Source organism: Rhinolophus sinicus, chromosome 1 (assembly GCF_057876585.1).
Source record: "Rhinolophus sinicus isolate RSI-liver-muscle chromosome 1, RSI-T2T, whole genome shotgun sequence".
NCBI classification, from domain to species: Eukaryota; Metazoa; Chordata; class Mammalia; order Chiroptera; family Rhinolophidae; genus Rhinolophus; species Rhinolophus sinicus.
Genome location: NC_142501.1, coordinates 131,540,690 through 131,558,997, shown reverse-complemented (window position 1 = coordinate 131,558,997; position 18,308 = coordinate 131,540,690). Strand labels below are relative to the sequence as shown.

The 18,308-nt window shown below is 40.3% G+C and overlaps 1 protein-coding gene across 2 annotated transcripts in view; it reads left to right on the top strand.

The window, feature by feature from the left end:
- The window catches only part of NRP1 (neuropilin 1), a 136,080-nt gene that overhangs the window by 69,070 nt on the left and 48,702 nt on the right, over positions 1-18,308 (top strand). For both annotated transcript variants that reach the window (XM_019741706.3, XM_019741705.3), the window contains exon 6: positions 163-329. In XM_019741706.3, coding sequence (XP_019597265.3) covers positions 163-329 — 167 coding nt within the window. The remainder of the gene's footprint in view (positions 1-162; positions 330-18,308) is intronic.

Below are 18,308 nucleotides of genomic sequence, written 5' to 3'. Positions count from 1 at the left end.
AGTGCCACATTCCAATAAGCCCCTTGCTGTCATCTTTTGTAAAACTGTGTGTGAACAAAAAAAAAAAAAATGACCATTTTAGTCTGCCAGATTGAAAAAAGAAATATGCATCTTGGGTTTCCTATGTTTTGATGATTTGGGGCCACTTTTTTTTCCCTTCAGATTTCAAATGTATGGAAGCTCTGGGCATGGAATCAGGAGAGATTCATTCTGACCAAATCACAGCTTCTTCCCAGTATAGCACTAACTGGTCTTCAGAACGCTCCCGCCTGAATTACCCTGAGAATGGGTGGACTCCTGGAGAAGATTCCTACAGAGAGTGGATACAGGTATGTCGCATACGACCTGGCACATTTAGGGTTGAAGAACATTGTGGTTATCTACAAAGGTTGTTGAAAAAAAGCAGTGCCGTGCCAAATGCTTTCAGATGAGAAAAGAAGGACAATGGATACCAAGCATAATCGCTCTGTAGCATCATCATGTCACAATGGTATACCATTAGAGAAAAGCAGGCCCGGATGACATCCCTGAAAATCCATTTATCTTCTCAGATACTTATATACTACTCTTCACAGAATTTGAGCACAGATGTCTCACTTCGGTAACACTGAAAGGTCTGATTTTTCCCAACAACTACACATTTTTTATTGATACGCTTCCTACTTCAACAGATGTTTACTTCCTTGATGAAATATATTAGCCTTATCTGTAGACTTACACGAAATAAGTGTTTCCAAGTATGTACATAGTTCTGTGTGCTTGTTTGTTTGTTTGTTTGTTCAGGTGGAAGAAGGGAAGGAAGGGATTGAGGTTTACTTTTCCATATAGCTCAATATAGCACATGCCCAGGGGGTGGTTTATTTGAGGGCACTGATCTCTATGGATTACTTATACAGGTATATGTACGAAATGTACATGTTTGTATTCTTCTTAGTAAAATTGTTTCTGCTTTCTTCACTTTGCTCTGACCTTCCCTTCTCTGTCATAACCCTTACATTCCCCACAGACCCTCCTCTCCCCAGCTGTACCCACCGCCCCTCGCTCATCTCTGGACTTATTCCTAGCACCACTCCCAATCCTAAACTTGCCCAACCTTGATGTCTGGATACTCCCACCCAAGGCCTGATGCTCGAATTCTTGACTTTTTCACCCGTTGTCAAATACATATGTGGCTGAGTGGGTTAAATTGTGAGCAAATTATACAAAGTTATTTGCTGAAGGATCCAGGCTTCCTTTGCAAGAGAGTAGGCAGAGACCATCTTACATTTATTGCTAGATATATAAAAATGACTAATTCCCAGAGAGAGTTTCTAAGCAAGAAAAAACCAGGATGATTAATCCCCTACTTTCCACATCTATTGCTGTTTCAGTCTTTTGAGCACAAATACCAGATTTTGTTTTACTTTGGAAAGGTCAATATTAGTTTAACATACACTTAAAATGAAATGGCCTATTACAGGAGACTGAACTCATGCTAACCTCTAAGTAAGTGAGAAATGTATAGAGGGTGAGAAAAGATGAGACTTTTACCTTGGGACTGCTGAATCCAGCTCTAGATTAAGTCAGAAATGAAATGAATTTGCCTATGTCAAAATAGCTCCTTCCACATCTCCAAACCAACAAGCAGTTCTGTGTGATTGACAGACATGCCTCTGGAGGAAAGCTTACATTTTGCAGTCCTAAGCGTGTTTGCATGGTAATGTAGTCCTATTCTTGGTAATGTGGAGAGGCGCTCAGTAATTTAGGGACAGTGGTCTTGCAAGAGGTCTGAAACTGCAACTGTAGCAATTCTTCTGTGAAAGGCAATTCTATTTTAGTAGAAACATGGAGACAAAAAGGGGCTCTCACAAAGCATTTGTCAACAGGACAGGATTTACATCGTTCTCAGGAGTTAGGCACAGTTTGAGATTGCCCCAGAAGAAAAAAATCTCAAATGTTCCAACTCTTCCCATCAAAACATGGTCAAGAGAAGCAAAGTAACCAAAACCAGAAGGGATTTTTTTCTTGTCCATGCTACCTTCCATCTCTGGTGGTCTGGGGATCTGTTCCACGTCTTCTCACACCAGGAGCCACATAGAGAGTGGCTATCATCTGACACATTGCCTGTCACCAAGGCCAAGGGAGAAAGGGTGGCAGAGCATAGGGCTCTGGGGTTCCCTAGAAAAGAGCACTTCCACTCACATTTTATTGCCAAAGCACATCCCACAACTACACTAAGCATCCGAGTGGCAGCAATTCAACATGTGCTAGAGGGCAGAGAGCTAGAAATAGTTGGTGAATTGCATGAATGACAATTGTGCCATTCATTGAATAGTTACCATTTAGTGAGCGCTGACTATGCAACCTGACCTCTGCTAAGTACTTGACATACTTTTATTTCATTCTCACAGCAATCCTGTGAACACGGTACAATTATCTTCATCTTAAAAATGAGGACACTGAGGTTCAGAGAGATTAGAGACCGGCCTCGGAAGCAAGGTCCATGGGACTCCAACACCTGCTTCTTTACACTGTAGTATGCTCCATCTTTATCATTCATTGCCATCCCTATAAATTCAGGTGTATCTGGTGAAGCACCACTCACCTCCCTTTATCCTTTTCCTCCTGCTGAGAAGGCTCACACCAAGATGAGTTCGGTACTTACTGCTTCGAACCCTAAAATGCAGGGCCCTTGCTCCTGCATCCTTCTAGAAGATAAATGTCAGAGAAGCTTAGCGTCAGTTCACCTTGAAGTAAAATCATCTTTTTCTCCTTCGGGAGCTCGTGGGCTCATTTACATGCTTGTTGTGTCTGTGTACACGGTAAGAGCACCTAACATCTACCTATCACCTCATTATGAGTAATTTCATGTGTTTCCAGCTTTTCTGAAACTACTTAGAAGTGGTTAGCTCCTTGTTTTCATTGGATAGACACTTTACACATTAACCAACAAGTACAGCATAATTGGACTGGGGGCAAGAGGGACATACCTTCAATCACAGGGACGTTAGCTCACGTACATTTCTGTTTCTATGCACATCAGTATGCAGATGGCATTTGTTTTCTTTTTCAGCTTTTTCACATTTTGCATCAAATACATCCCACAAACATGTTGCTGTAGCAACAAGGGCAAACAGTTGCATGTGTTAAGGCAATATTGTAAGCTGACTTTCCTTCAAGACAGGAACAGTCTTCGGTTCCCATTGTTTTCTCTAGGAAATTACTGAGTGACATAAAAAAACAATGCACCATTAACCGTCCATATGAACATCCACATTGGTGCTTCCTGTGAGATCTGTAGTCTGCCAGAAAGCTTAAAAACAAGAGGTAGTTTAGTGAGAAGGAACACGAAGGGAAGTCCCAACTTGGAGGTCTGCACATGGTCATATCCTGTTCAAAAGGCCACTTCATATCCTGAGCAGCTAAAATCTCTTAATTGTAAATGGCAGAGTTAATTACACCATGCAGTTTGCCCATTTTTTTTTCCAGAGAATTCCATTCTGTTCTGTGTCCTAGAGCTGCTTATCTTATTACTAATTTAATCTTTTCTTGCTTTTGTTTCTGGTTAAGCAATCAAGGACTCAAAGTAGAGGCTCAGGAGATCATCAGCGGTGCTATAAAAAAATATTAATTTTCAAGGATATCATTAGAGCCCAAGACATTAACCTCATTGAAACTGACTTTCTTTTCCTATAAAACTAAGGTAATATCGCCTTCGCCATTCAGGCTGTAGCAGTCTATGATACTGTGAATCTCAGAGAAACACAGTCTCAGTTTTTTCTTTTCATCTCTGCAAACTAAGTGCACAGCAAACGTGTCTGTTCAGGAGACATGTTCTCATAGATCCTAAGTGCAGCCATTCACACACAAAGCAGAATTTAATTCGTTAATTATTTCAATGTTTTATTAATGATAGTGTTCACCACACTGTAAACAGATTTATCCTTCTAGCTTTAATTAAAGCTCTTGGGAGTGCTTTCCTCAAAACAACTGTGACTTTTCCCTGATTAAAATGCCAGGAGACAAGAAGGGAAAAAAAAAAAGGCAAGAGACATAATGCCTGGATGGGCTATGAGTTTTGTTAATCCAAAAAAATAAAAATGGCACTAGGGACTAATCGATTACCACACCCTCCAGTGACTTTAGACATAGAATTACTTGACAAACCTATTCAAGCTGCACTTGATGCTTCTACAAATTTGGGGGCAGTTTATTTTGTGGGGAAAAACAACTGGTACCAGATTATTTATGCCTTCAGTTATTCCTGAAGAACAGAAAGCAGTTGGCTTCTAAACCACATCCTGCTTGGTTTGGTAAATCAGCCCCCTCATGGATTAATCACACTGAAGGGTCCCTCCAAGATGACACTCTGTAGCTATAAGAATCCATCAGCAAGCCACTGAAGCAAAAGTGCCATCTCTCTCTACCACATTTCCTGGTGCAGATGTTCCTTCTGAGGGATGAGGAGAAGAAAAGCTCCGGATGACAGGAGCTAGGGCTAACCTTCTGAGGAAGTGTGTGTCATGTTTTCCTTTTGCCTTATATGTATTTCTCTTGGATAATAGTCCACATTATCTAACTGAAGGAATTTCGAAAGCAGACACCAGTAACAAAAGGCCTTAGTGTGTTAAGGAAGTGGGCTGACCTGAATCAAAACACACCCACAACAGCACATACACACACACTCAGGCCTGTTCAGTCACCATAGTGTCAAAGGAGGTAGGTGCTCTCACTAAGGTTCAACACGTGGAACTGGTCAAATCCAAGAGGCCTTTAGGTTGCTTGGCAGATTTTCCAATTAATTGTAAAGCATGTTCCGACAACAAAACCTTATTTTTATAGCACTTTTTCTTTTTAAAAGCACCTTTTCGTACACATCCCTTTTTGGTCTTAGAACATAATTAAATAGACCAGAGATTTCTATTTGCATCTTCAAGTGAGAAAACTGATGCTCAGAGAGATTCAGTGGTTCACAGAATCCCAACTTGGGGAAAAGATGCAACTTGTGGGAAAAAGCAGTCTTACACAATTAAAGTGGACATCCTTTCGCAGACGTGGGAGTGGCGTCAGTAGGCACTGAGAAATCTGGATGGCAGACAGCAGCTGGTGAATTACCACCTCCGGTCAGTCTGACACAGGCCCAGGGTGCAACTGGCATTAGGCCATTCAAATTGTAAGGTTTTTTTTTTACCTCATGCTCTATCATGTGAGATACTCTCTAAGCTGTGCAGGTACTCTCATGCGAACTATACGGAGAAAAGCGACAAAGCCTGGTGAGGTCTTCAAGCCTCTTGGTCACAGAGAAGATTGTCATTCAAATAGCCATGTTCCTAACCCCCAGCCCCAGGGTCTTTCCATTAGTCCACGAGGTCTTCTGAGGTTGTCTACCCACAGGCTCTCCCAACATTCATCTGGGCTGTGAGTTGTTGCTACCAACAACTTGCAAAGTGGCTCTGTCGTGATTCAGAAATTGAATTGTCAGTTACAACTTGCTGAGAATGGAGACAAAAGATCATTTAAAGGCATAGATTTGATTTCAGGAACTAAGAAGGGGCTACCCGGATGTCCTATAAATGCCAAATGGAAGGAAATAATGCATGAATTCTTGGAAATACTCCCTCTGATACACAGTATTCCATGTGTTTAGCAAATTTTAGGTGGGAGAACTGAGTGCTGCTTATTCAATTAGAAGTATTTGCTATTTGAAATCTTTGTTTTTCTCTTTAAAGTGAGTTGCCTCCTAAAATTGGAAGAGGAAATTGAAGTAATTTATCTTAAAGCTTTAGAATGTCGTTTATTTTAACAAGTTCCATATATAATTTTCTTTCCTTCTAAACTTTATGGACAAATATTTTGTTCTCTTACATTAATGTGCTGAGTGTGGAACAGGTATCTCCTATGAAATAGCTTTCGACTTTTCATACAATTGGTAGTTTCTAGCAGTTGTATAATCTATAATGCTGTATTGAAAATTGGTTCCACCTGCTAAATTGACTAATCCAGAACATATATTGAGCCATATTATCCTGATTGTAAACTCTCCTTATTAACCAGACACTGTAGTGTGTGCATTATCTCATTCAAGCATTAGTAAATTGCTGAAAATGCAATTAAAAAAAAATGATGCTTTTAAATGTGTAACTAGAGAACTGACAAAAATAGCTCACTGGGTTACCCAAATGTGGAATGATACCTATAAAATATAATGTTGGGAAATTCAGGAAAATACAGCTGTTCAGTTGAATGTTTATTTCCCAGGTGTGCTGTGTGTGTGTGTGTGTGTGTGTGTGTGTGTGTGTGTGTCTATGTGCATGCTCATTACAACTAATACTAACATGTTATTTTAGCTAAAACATTGATCTGGAAGGGAGATGATGTGCTGTAAGAAAAGTTGCCCAGGGTGGACCTTTGGTCATCTTACTTTGATTCTGCATTGACTTCTACTTCCTGCACAATGTAAATGCTTTACATCCTACCTGTCATGTGGGGTGACCTGCGGGGTCTCTGCTCTCGCTCCCCACATAAGAACGCAGGATATGGTGAGGCCAAAAAGAAACATCCATGGAGCCATAGGTAGGGGAGTCATACCATTATAGTCTCACTGGAGGCTGGATTCACACGACATGTGACCTGTTCTCCACTTTTCTGCCAACCGACCGACTCTCTGACTTCCCTCGACTCTCCTCTACTCCCCAACGTAGCCGCGGCAGTTATATTAGTGGCCAATGGCTCAATGGTTACAGCTGACGGCCAACTAGCCACAGCTGATGGCCATATACTACCCAAGCCAGCACCTTTCCACATGAGGCCAAGAGCCTGGAAACTGCTCTCTGGAGCTCTGTCCCCACACTCCACCCCTACAGGGTCTTGCCTCATAATCTACGCGACAAGCGTCTTCCACAAGGGGCCCTGTGCGAGGAGCCTGGAGGTGAATGCAATATCCTGGACACAGCCAGGCTCTCTCAGCACAGTCAGGGTTTCTCAGGGCACCACCAGTGCTTCTGGGCACAGCCAGACTTACTGGGCTTCTTAGGGTACCACCAGTCTCCCCGGGCACAGCAGGGCCTCTCAGGGCACTGCCACTCTCTCTGGGCACAGCCCAACTTCCTGGACACAGCCAGGGTTCTCAGGGCACTGCCACAATCTCTGGGCACAGCCAGACTTCCTGGGCTCATCCAGGGCTCTCAGGGCACTGCCACTCTCTCTGGGCACAGCCAGACTTCCTGGGCTCATCCAGAGTTCTCAGGGCACCACCACTCTCTCTGGGACTCTCAGGGTACCGTGCTGGAACAACAGTGGCTCACAGTCAAGGTGCTTACATATTCTCAATGGTGGCCAGTCAAGACACAGAAGCAAACATCCACCAGTTCCACTACATGGTGGTATGTTCCCAAACAGCCAAGTGGTCCATTAAATTAGGGATGGAACCCATTCCCCATAGTCCACAGTCATTCACCAAGGCTGTGTGTTAGCCTCACAATGTGTGCCCTCTCCTCAGGGCGAGGGCTCCAAGTCCTCCCCAACCTGGGGGTGAGGGCCTCAGCAAGCACTCCCCAGCCCACAGTGTTGCAACAACCTTCTCTTTCTCCGGCCTATGCTGGTTGGGGAACCGTCCAGGTCTTTCCACCCCTCCACGGGGGTCCAGCTCTCCAGCAGCTGCTCCTCCTGGTCTTCCTGTGACTGAGTGTTCATACGCACAAACTGCTCCACCACCCTTCGGAGAGCTTTGGCCAGCACCGTACCCTGCTCGCTGCGCCATGTGTCATGCAGGGTGTCAGGAGGCCTGCGGGGTCTCAGCTCCTGCTCCCCACGTAAGAACGCAGAATATGGTGAGGCCAAAAAGGAACACTCGCGGAGCCACAGGTAGAGGAGTCATACCACTATAGTCTCACTGGAGGCTGGATTCACACGACATGAGACCTGCTGTCCGCTTTTCTGCCAACTGATCGACTCTCCTCGACTCCCCTCTACTCCCCAACGTAGCCACAGCAGTTATATTAGTGGCCAATGGCTCAATGGTTACAACTGACGGCCAACTAGCCACAGCTGATGGCCATCTATTACCCGAGCCAGCACCCCTCCACATGAGGCTGAGAGCCTGGAAACTGCTCTCTGGGGCTATGTCCCCACACTACCCTTCTCACATCATAGGTTATTGTTCTATGACTAGCCTTCCACTCAGGAACTCTGTGTTCCAAAAGTTACTATATTTTGGGGAAATTTTCCTCATGCTTTCTCTGGTACCCTGGTTTTTCATATTATAGGAAGTCATTCAAAGGAAATCTATATAAGAAATGTATATAGGGACAGATTAAACTAAGAGGGTTTTTTTTCTTTTAAGGAGAATGTGATTTGGGGAAAACAGAATGTGCATGTGACATAATTATTTAGACACTTTTAACTAATTGTTTTCTCATATAGAGAATACCAAGATGATTTTAACCATTTTGATCAAGTTGACCACTTAATTCAGTTTTAAAAATCGGTCAGATGATTTTACTAATTAGTATTTCATATGTATGACATTTAAAATCTTAAAGTATGTATGACATTTAAAGAAACCTTTTAGATTTTTATGATAAAGCATCACTGGAAATACAATATTGAAAGAACCGCAACTGTTTAGGTAGAATTAGTCTTAAAAATAAATTAATTTGTATAGAATGCAAATTCCATTTTGATTTCTTGATGTTTTATGCCAGTGTCTATTTGGAGCCAACATTCATAATTATATTCTAGAGACTTTTTTTTCTTTCTAGGATATCTCTAAGTGTAAGACTAAAAGCAGATATAAACATCACTTTTGTCTAAATTCCTTATTTTCATATGTCCAGAGATTAAATGATATGCAAGATCATATAGTGAGTTAATGACAAAACCTAGACTAATATCTTAGTGTCCTTTCCCCCAATTCTTTGCTGCTATTGAATTGCAACAAGATGTGGAAATTGATTTAGATCATTTTTTAAGATGGTGCATTTTTTAAGACCGAGCTAGCACATTTAAACCCCAGCATATTTCTACTTAGTTGTTGATTGGTAAATGATGTCTACTAAATTGCATAGTCACTGAAGAATATTTAACTTAAACAAATGATTGGACTATGTCTACAGTAGGGTTTTTCAGCCTTGACAACACTAACATTTTAGAGTAATTATTTGTTGAGCGGCTTGTCTTATGCATTGTAAAATGTCTAGCAGCATCCCTGGCCTACACCCTCTAGAAGCCAGTAACACACGCACACACACAGACACACACACACACACACACACACACCTCCATCATGACAACCAAAGATGTCTCCAGACATTGCCAAATATCTATATCCTAGTGGGGGTGAAATCACCCCCAAATGAAAACCAGGGGTGTAAAAGATACCCCAAATCCTAATTGAGTCATTTTTTAAGTATTCAGATTGGTCAGCATTTTGTAAGAAAAAGTCACTGGTGTTTGGGTGGTTTTTGTCCCTTTCAACCACTTATCACAGATATTATTTGAACAGAACTGTACTTCTTTTGTTTGCCAAAAATACAGATGCATCTGTTTACCTTATACAGGAAAATAGCCTCATAAACCTGCTCCATTATTTATCTTAAGGTTCACTATTTTTAGCTTTTAAAAGTGAACTGAAAAAAAAAGTGAACTGTTTTTAGCTAAATAAATACATGTGTTATTTTAGAATACTGCATGATTGCTGGGGTCTCAAAATGCACTGATAAGGATGGGATTAAGAAAAGGAAACACAAGGACAAAATCGCAAGTCATGTTGACAGGATTTAGGAAAAATGAGACTGAAATGAGCTACTCCACACCTGGACATCATGTGGCACTGACCCTTGCCTATTTCAGTTTTTTTGCAGTATGCAAAGCAAAGGTGTTTTTTATTTTTAACTTCAAATATAATCAAGAGTAAGGAACTGTGTTTGAAAAGCCTGTCTATTCCTTATTAACTTATCTTTTCATGGGAAAAATACTATTAAGTTTCCAATTCTGTAACCTAAACAACAACACATTAAGAGCTATCAATTACCAACCAGTTTCATATCTGTGGACCAATAAGAAGGCAAGGTTGATGGTTTCACATCTGTTTTGGGTGAAAGGCTATTCCTGTCTGTGGTATTTAAAATTTAAAGAACTTCTGTTATTATACAATTGGGAATCCTCAGGGAGCAAAATGTTAATGAAATCCATAACATGCACAGATTTTATGATAGCAGTTTTAAGAAATTCCTTTGGTGGGGTTTGTTGATTTCTGTCCCGGCGGTAATAACTGTACCTCTACAGAGTGCATTAATGTACACATTTAGGAGCAATGGCTACGTTTATGCAGCGTGTAATGTAACACACAAACTCCTAAGCTTTAAATAACTTTCATATCATAATTTGAAAGCCCCAGAGCAAAAACTGTGTTCTACACAATTGGCAGAACTTGCAGTTTGAAACTTTTCTAGCACATCCACAGCAACCTTCTCCAAAGGTGAAATAGGTGAAGCCTGGACATTCCAAAGCCCGGATGTGCATGGGTATTCCGTACCCTCTTACATTTCTCATTTAATGCACTATTTGAAAGAGCTCCACAGCAAAATGGCAACTTTTATCCACACCAATATAGCAATGTTGGATGCTGACCTAACACACACACACACACACACACACACACACACACACACACACACACACACACATTTTCTTTTTCCACTTCACCACCCAGTCTTCAAATTTCATTCAATTCTCTGTTCAAATAAAGGGAAGTAGATTAAATAAAAAATGCTCTATAAATCCCAATTGTAATAAAATGCATTACACTTTTATATTTCCAACTATTGAACAAAGTAAGCACTTGAGACTAATTGTACATGTTATGACTCAGAATAGTCACATATGTACTTGTGCAAGTGACTTGTGCATTTTTTTCAACTCTCTTTGCCTCGAGGGGTTAAAAATGTATTTATGGCATTCTTCTAATTGCCTTCCTTCAGAAGAATGAAATTTGAATTTCACCGAAGTTTTATTTTCCTTGCAATTCTAATGCTTACAACTTCTAAGTACACTTTCTGGATTTAGCAGAAAAATGAATCAGCTCCTTCATTCTTTTCACAAGTCTGAGAGGTCTATCGATAGAATGCTTCATGGGATGGGTGATTGTCCCAGACAGCTTCTGAAATCCTTTCAAGCATTTCAGATTCTGTGATTCTATTAAAAATAAATTTATTAGCTGATGCCTTTGCCTAAGAGAAAATATACACATAAAGGGCCTAACTAGAATTCATTCTAAATACTACTGATAATCATGTGAGGCAGCACATAGCAAAAAAAATAATAATAATTAAAAATATTTTCTTTCCTTAGATCAAGTAATTGGTTAGGTTGCCTCACCATGAAGTTTATCTAAGGATTTCACTTAGAAACTTCACTCGTGGGGCCTGTTTTGCTTGGTTCCTTTGTGCCAGTGCACAGGGAAGTGTGGCCCAGGACACAGGGAAGTGTGGCCCAGGAAGGGAGATAAGATGAAGCCTAGAAAGGCTCATCTTTTTAATGTCGCTCCAATCCTTGAAGGAAGTATCTGGAAGGCATGGGCTTACCCACCATGACAGACTGTTCACACCTTCAAGTCCTGCCAACATCTGCTCTTTTTTTCTTTCCTTAAGAAGACAAATACCATGTTTAATTCTGAGCATGTTATAGGCCATAATACTCACCCAGAGAAGTAAAGGAGAAAAAGCAGCCCCAGGGATCCAGCTATAGGAAGGAAGGCAGCACAATTGTCTTTCACTGCTAAGACTTGGCATTTACTTGGGACTAAAGCTGATACATCTACGTAGACCCCATCTCAGAAGAGAGAGAAAGACCACGATCCAGGTAGAGGTACAAGCTAATGGCTATACATGTCCAAGAATTTTGACAGAGCCTTCAGCTTGAGGATCTGGAAATGAAATGTAAACTTTCCAATGGGATATACTCATGATAAAGAAAAGAAGTTAGCAAATCATGTGAAATACTAAAGAAAATGTTTGTGATATTTCAAGAAGTTTTCAGTGCTCATGGAGAAAAAAGAAAAGAACTTTTTCTAAAGTTCCCAATCTTAACAAATGAAGATCTAACATGCAGAATTTTATTGGCCTAATTTTTTAAACATTATTTTAAAAATGTAGACTAATCATTGCTACTCTCAATCAGCAATATTCTACAATGCATACATTATACGCTTTCTGTGGTTTTAACTTATGTTTCCAAATATTGCATTCATTTATAAGGATGTTGTTATTTATTTAGAAAGTTCCAATACCGATATGGCAAGACTTCATTATTTTAGCTGTCAGTTACCATGTAACGAAACATCAGTTAATACATTTGTTCATTTAACATGATAGGTCAATCACTAGTAAGTAAGTGAATCTCATTTATTGAGACGAATATGGAAACCATATTACATGATCTCTATCTGGACATTCCTGGGCCATCAGGGGAGGGGAGTAGGACAAAAAGTTAAAGGAGGCAGGAATAGGTAATTTGGGATTCAACCTCTGAAATTCATCTCTGATTATCAACTTCTATAACACAATAACTTAGTTCCCTTAGTCTAAGAACTTTGCTGTATTTCAGAAGAATTTATTTACCTATTTATCTTTCTCTAAAGTGTCTAGATTTAGAACATTCATGTCTCATATAAAATTCGTCTCAATTAAAATATTTTTATCAAAAGTAATTCAAAAAGATTAAGAACCAGTCCGTTCCACAGCTTTTCAAATACTGGCAGTTTTATTAAAACCATGCAAAGTGCTGTGTTCTCATACTTAACTTGGCATCTGTAAGTGTAGAGACGATGTGCTAGGACGATGTGAAAACCTGTGGGGTTGTATGAAAGGAATGCGTTTGTCAGTATTCCCAAATACGTGCCTTAGCTCTATTTTTTCTGTCAAGAACCTCTCCCAGCACCCCCACCCCACCCCCACCCCCTGCACCACCACCACCACCACCACACAGACAGCCACATGGTGGCCATGTTCACCAGGAAAACATTTTACCTCTTTTCACCTCCAAAGTATGTAGTTGAAATAGATGTGTGCAACTATGTGTTAAGAATAGTTCCAGTGGATAAATGCAAGTCACAGCTTCCATTACATTAAGACTTCGGGCAGCACTGGGGAGGAATAACACAGTGTGTTCAGTGTAACATCTGTGCTTATTCTCCTGTGGATTGAAAGTGGTCATGCACATGCATTTTTCCCATTGTGCAACCCACGCTGAAATGCATGACATTAATGTAGATAGTTGTTGTGGTTTTTTTCCCCAGAACATGGAAATAATTTGCATTTCTGTCCACTGACTGCATTTGGATGGCATAGCAGCATGTCTTCAGAGCACATGCCTTTCCTTTTCTTCTAGAAGGAGCATGGAAGTCACTGATCACTGTATAATATTTTCTCCTTCCTGGTTTTCATTTTCTGTCTCCGTGCATGGAGTTTGCAACTTTCTAGCTTTTCTCCTGCCACAGGCTGGCCTTTACTCAGTCCCAAACGAAAGAGCGTAACCTACGGGTTGTAATTACAGATGATTCTCTTGGAGAGTAATTCTTTGAAAATGAATTATTTCAAGGCTTTCCCCATCTCTTTTCTGAGTGATCTTCAAAAAAGAATCAGTATACACTTCCTGGCTGAATGGTTAGCTTCCAACAGGGAAAACGCAGTTAACCAAATATTAAATCTCAAAATTCATTTCATCTGTTCTCAACAATGATTGGCATCCCTTCAGAGAATAACTGTTTACACACAATTTCTGACGAACAGCTGTACCTAAGCAGCCTGTTCTTTCTCTTCTTTCTGTCTCCAGGGCAGCATTCGTTATAACCTTAGGTGGGTGACGTACTTTAATCTCAGTAATCCCATCAGCTCCTTGCAGGATTTTTAATACCAGGTAGGGGAGTTTTCATGGACACCTGCAATTCCAGATTCCTCATCAGCACCTGAAACTCTCATTAACATGAGAAGCTCACCTAGATCACTGAAAAATACATGGAAAATTGGTGTGAAAGGATGCTCTCAACGTTATAGGCCAAGAAACCCATTTAGATCCCCATCTGCAAGTCTTCAGTTTCCAAATATCCATACTTGTGTTTGTTTTTGAAACCAACCTTTTAGGAGGAGAAAGAAAAATTAAAGGCATGACTTCCTGCCAAACTAATAATAAATCATTTCGTTTGTGCTAGAATAGACAGATGCTGTTTGAGTACAAATGTGTGTTTGTCTAGAGTCATTTAGGAATCTCCCCAGTTGTGCAGATAGAAGTTTATGGGTAGACTAGAACAACAGCTTTTGAAACAGAAGTGTACCTTACCTGTAAATGTTCTTGGTCTTTTAGATTTGAAAGATCTCTTTAAACTGATGGAAAGATGTATGTATGTGTCCACAACTGAGGTCACTGTCCCTTGGAAAGGGACCATGAGCCAGCTCCATGAGCCTGGCTTGTGAGGTTGATTCTCAGAGACCAGGAGACAAAGAAATAGAAAGATCACAAAAGGCCTGAAATCTGTATTCATTTCCTAGTCACACAATGCTATCATTCCATCTTATAAAGATCACGTCAGTTAGGTAACACCGTGGAAACCTTAGTTACACAGTGAAATGTTGACGTGGTTACTTTTTCAAGAATACAGGAAGGGTATGAGAGCATCTAACATACCGGTTATGTAAACATCCAATACATAAACATCCTGGGGATGGACATTATGCTTGCAAATAATTTAGCTCTAAAATAAAAAAGTTGACAAAAGGTTTGAGGGAGGTATTTAAGAACATGTAGATATAGGGAAAGATTATTTAAGCCTGCCCACCATTTGGGGTAATTTCTGGGAGGAGGGACACTTACTCAATTAATGAGAGGTCCTTTCAGAAATAAATAAAAAGGAATATTTCACATGGCATCGACCTAGCCACTGCAGCTCATCGTTTAGCACACTCAAGCTTTAAGTAGTAGACTTTTCAAAGGACTGGAAATTTTATGAGTAGTTATAATATTTGCAGTTATAAACACCAAGATAAGAATAATTACATTCCTAGCTTAAGAGTATTTTAGTTGCCCAAACATTTTAACATTGACTTTAATGATAGGTATTTGGCTTTTCTTTGGAAGAAAGGAGTTTCAAATATTGCCAGCAATGCTGGACTGACCCAACATTACATTTAAATTCAACAAACATTGAGCATCTGCTAAGGATTATGGGCTAGTATGTAGGCTAGGTGAATGTAAAGTTAAAGAAGACTCCATCTCTCTTTCAAAGAAGTTATAGTCTAGGTACTACAGGCAAACACACACACACACGCACACACACACACACTCCAATTATCCAAATGACTAAGGGAAAAAATATTAGGGTCACATTCTTACGTGTGTACAAATGCATCATTATGAACCTCGTAATAACTATGAGAAGTGACTAAATGGGCTCAGTGTTGGAATTTTTGTTGGGGAGAGGAGGAGACTACGGCTTCGAACGGCTAATTAACTTGCTTAACATTGGCCAGGTCGCTCTTTAATGTCAAAGCTCCAGAGGTTGTCCTGGGGCCTGTGCTTTTGTGCTGCCACACGCTGCCTGCATCACCCCAATTTTTTTCCCTATAGTCCTAGCATTCATTAGAATTCATAGAGTATTTTTAATGCAGTCTGTTCACTGTGCATTGAGATTTATTGTTTACTTGACTTTTTCCCTCACTGACTAGAGGGCAAGAATCTGGTAACCTTCTCTTTCTTTCACCCAAATATCTAGCACTTTTTTGTGTTATAAATGAATAATTGCCAGTCACCAACTTCCCTCCACAGTGCAACGGATATTAGAAACAAAAATACCCTCCATTATAAGCTCATGTTCTGAACTCATTGCCCTCTCATTAAATGTTCGAGGAGCAAATGGTATGATTTCCACAGCAGTGTGGATACCTGACGAAAACATCACCCAGTTTTTACACCACTTCGTTGACATGTTTTATTTCACATGTAGATATAAACTTAGTGTAGGCCTGCAGACTGTGCCATTAGGCTCAAGAGAGTGGTCTCTGACTCGTGCAGATTGAGGTTTAGGTCTCATTCCCAGGAAAGCTTGGATTCCTGAGGCAGTGAAAGCATATGTTTTGGCAGAATTGCCTCAGCAGTGCAGTGCAGAGTCATGAGCTTAAAGTTTAATTACCAACAAGATCTCATTGTCTCCCTGTCACTAACTAAGAAGTTCCTGGCCTGGACTTTTGGCCCACGCAAAGGACGATGTGTGGTGGGGGTGGGGGTAGGGAGGACACTTATCCTTGCTCTCTCAAGGCATTTTACCATGAGATATTAGATAGGAGGAAAATATTTATCATACCAGATCTTTTGAGATGCAGGCAGTTGGGTGGAATTTTATTTTCTTTTTCCTGTTCCTTCTATCTTTAGCTCATCGACCTTGGCCCCTTCCCCAGAGAAGTATTATCTTATCCTATGAGGTCCAGTTTGAATGATTCCAATGACCTCTTTTCCATAAAGCCTTTTCTTTCTCCTCCTGTTCCTTCTTTTGAATTCCAAAATGCCTCATCCACGGTCGTGCTGGCACTTCTTACTTTCAGTCTTATATTATCATTATTTCCACTTAGGCCTACGTGCTTCCAGAGCCTGGCATACAATAAACATCTTTTGAATTTAATGGATTAAATGTTTTGATCTGGACACTTGTCATCCTTCAGTTTAATGTCACACTCTCGGTTTAAGCACCTACAATGTGTGAAGCACCATTTGGGTTTTAAGACACATCAGTGTGAGCATGCACCCTGACTCTGTTTATTAGTTTGCCCCAAAATGTTTTCAATAATAACAGCAACAATCATACATGCTGTATCTACATAATGCAGTCCTACTAAAATTACGTGCAGTGCTATTACGTTTTAAAATGGTTGTAGTCCAGACCATCTTTTATCCATTCTTCCATTATGAGACCCTCTTTGTTTTGACAGAGACAAAAATCAGAAGCCAGAGGTCTGTATACACTATACGCTTGCTCTTACAGGATATCTAGAGTCACATCCCTGTGGTCAACTGGGGCACTGCCATTTGACCACTCAGCTTGCCCATGTCTACCTACCCCACGCAATTCCTACCCTTTAGGTCTTCTGAGAGGAGAACTCTTTCCTAGTTTTCATGACTATTGCATATAAACAATTAATGGATGGAACCAAAGAGTTATGCCAGCCTCTGCCCCGCCCCCCCATGCGTGTCGCTAAATCTTTGCGGAGTAAACGCATGTAGCAAGAGCACAAGATATGACTCTCCTATGAGGCATTTGACTAGGAGACCCACATCGTGTTTGCATATATTTGAGGCCAGTCACAATGTTTTTTTAACTGTGGCATACTTATTTTTTTCTCTTAAGAAGTTCCAATTATGCTATATTTATTACTGAGTTTTTAAGTTAAATTCTTAACTAAATTTCCAGGGATTACGTTTGGTCTGTTCTGAGTACTTGTTCTCTTTCCGGATCAAAGGCTTAGGGGTCAGGTTTTAAATTTAATGCAACTTGCAAATAAGAATTCAAAAAATGTTAATTAAAAGTATTAAGTCCCTGAGTCTTTTACTGCCCAGCAATAGGTCCTGAGCATTCTAGTTGGAAGAGGGGCCATGTAAATGTCATCTTCCTGACCAAGCTATTAAAAGTTTCTGAGGCACCCACCTGCACATTAACATGGTACAGAAGCAAAAGACTTCATTTTAAAGAAGAAATTGAGTTCACAGATCGGTATGTGTCTTTAAAATGTAAAACAATCTTTTCTAAAGCATAGGAATTTAACCAGCCTTTCTCTTTAACTCTACAGCAGTCTCAAATTGCCTTTACTTATATCTCAGCGTCTATAGGAACCCCAATACTATTTCATTTTCTCCTCCTTTGTCATCAGAATCCAGTGTGTCCTGATGTCCTGATTTTACAGGTTTCTCCTAAGAGAGGAAATAAAATGGAATCTTTGTCTATTTTTTTCTGAGCACAGTTATATCTGATCAAGAAAATATGGAAGGAAAAAAAATCTTCAGGTTTTGCCTAAAATATGTGAAGACACTCTGCTCATATTTGTCTTAAATATGTTTCCTAAATTAAGCTGAACATGTTCAGGTGGTTGTCACAGTCCCATGTACTGCTTTTAAACCAAAGGTCTTCCACAGCTTAATGCTGTGTCCACCCCACCAAGGGAATGGAGACCAGAGGTGGTGTCTCCATCCTAGAGCAGCATTCCTTTCCTTCACATTCAATCTTCATGGTTTCCATGTTGGACTGATTTGAGTAGCTGGATTTGGGAAATGTCTCTAGTTGAAATGCCGTA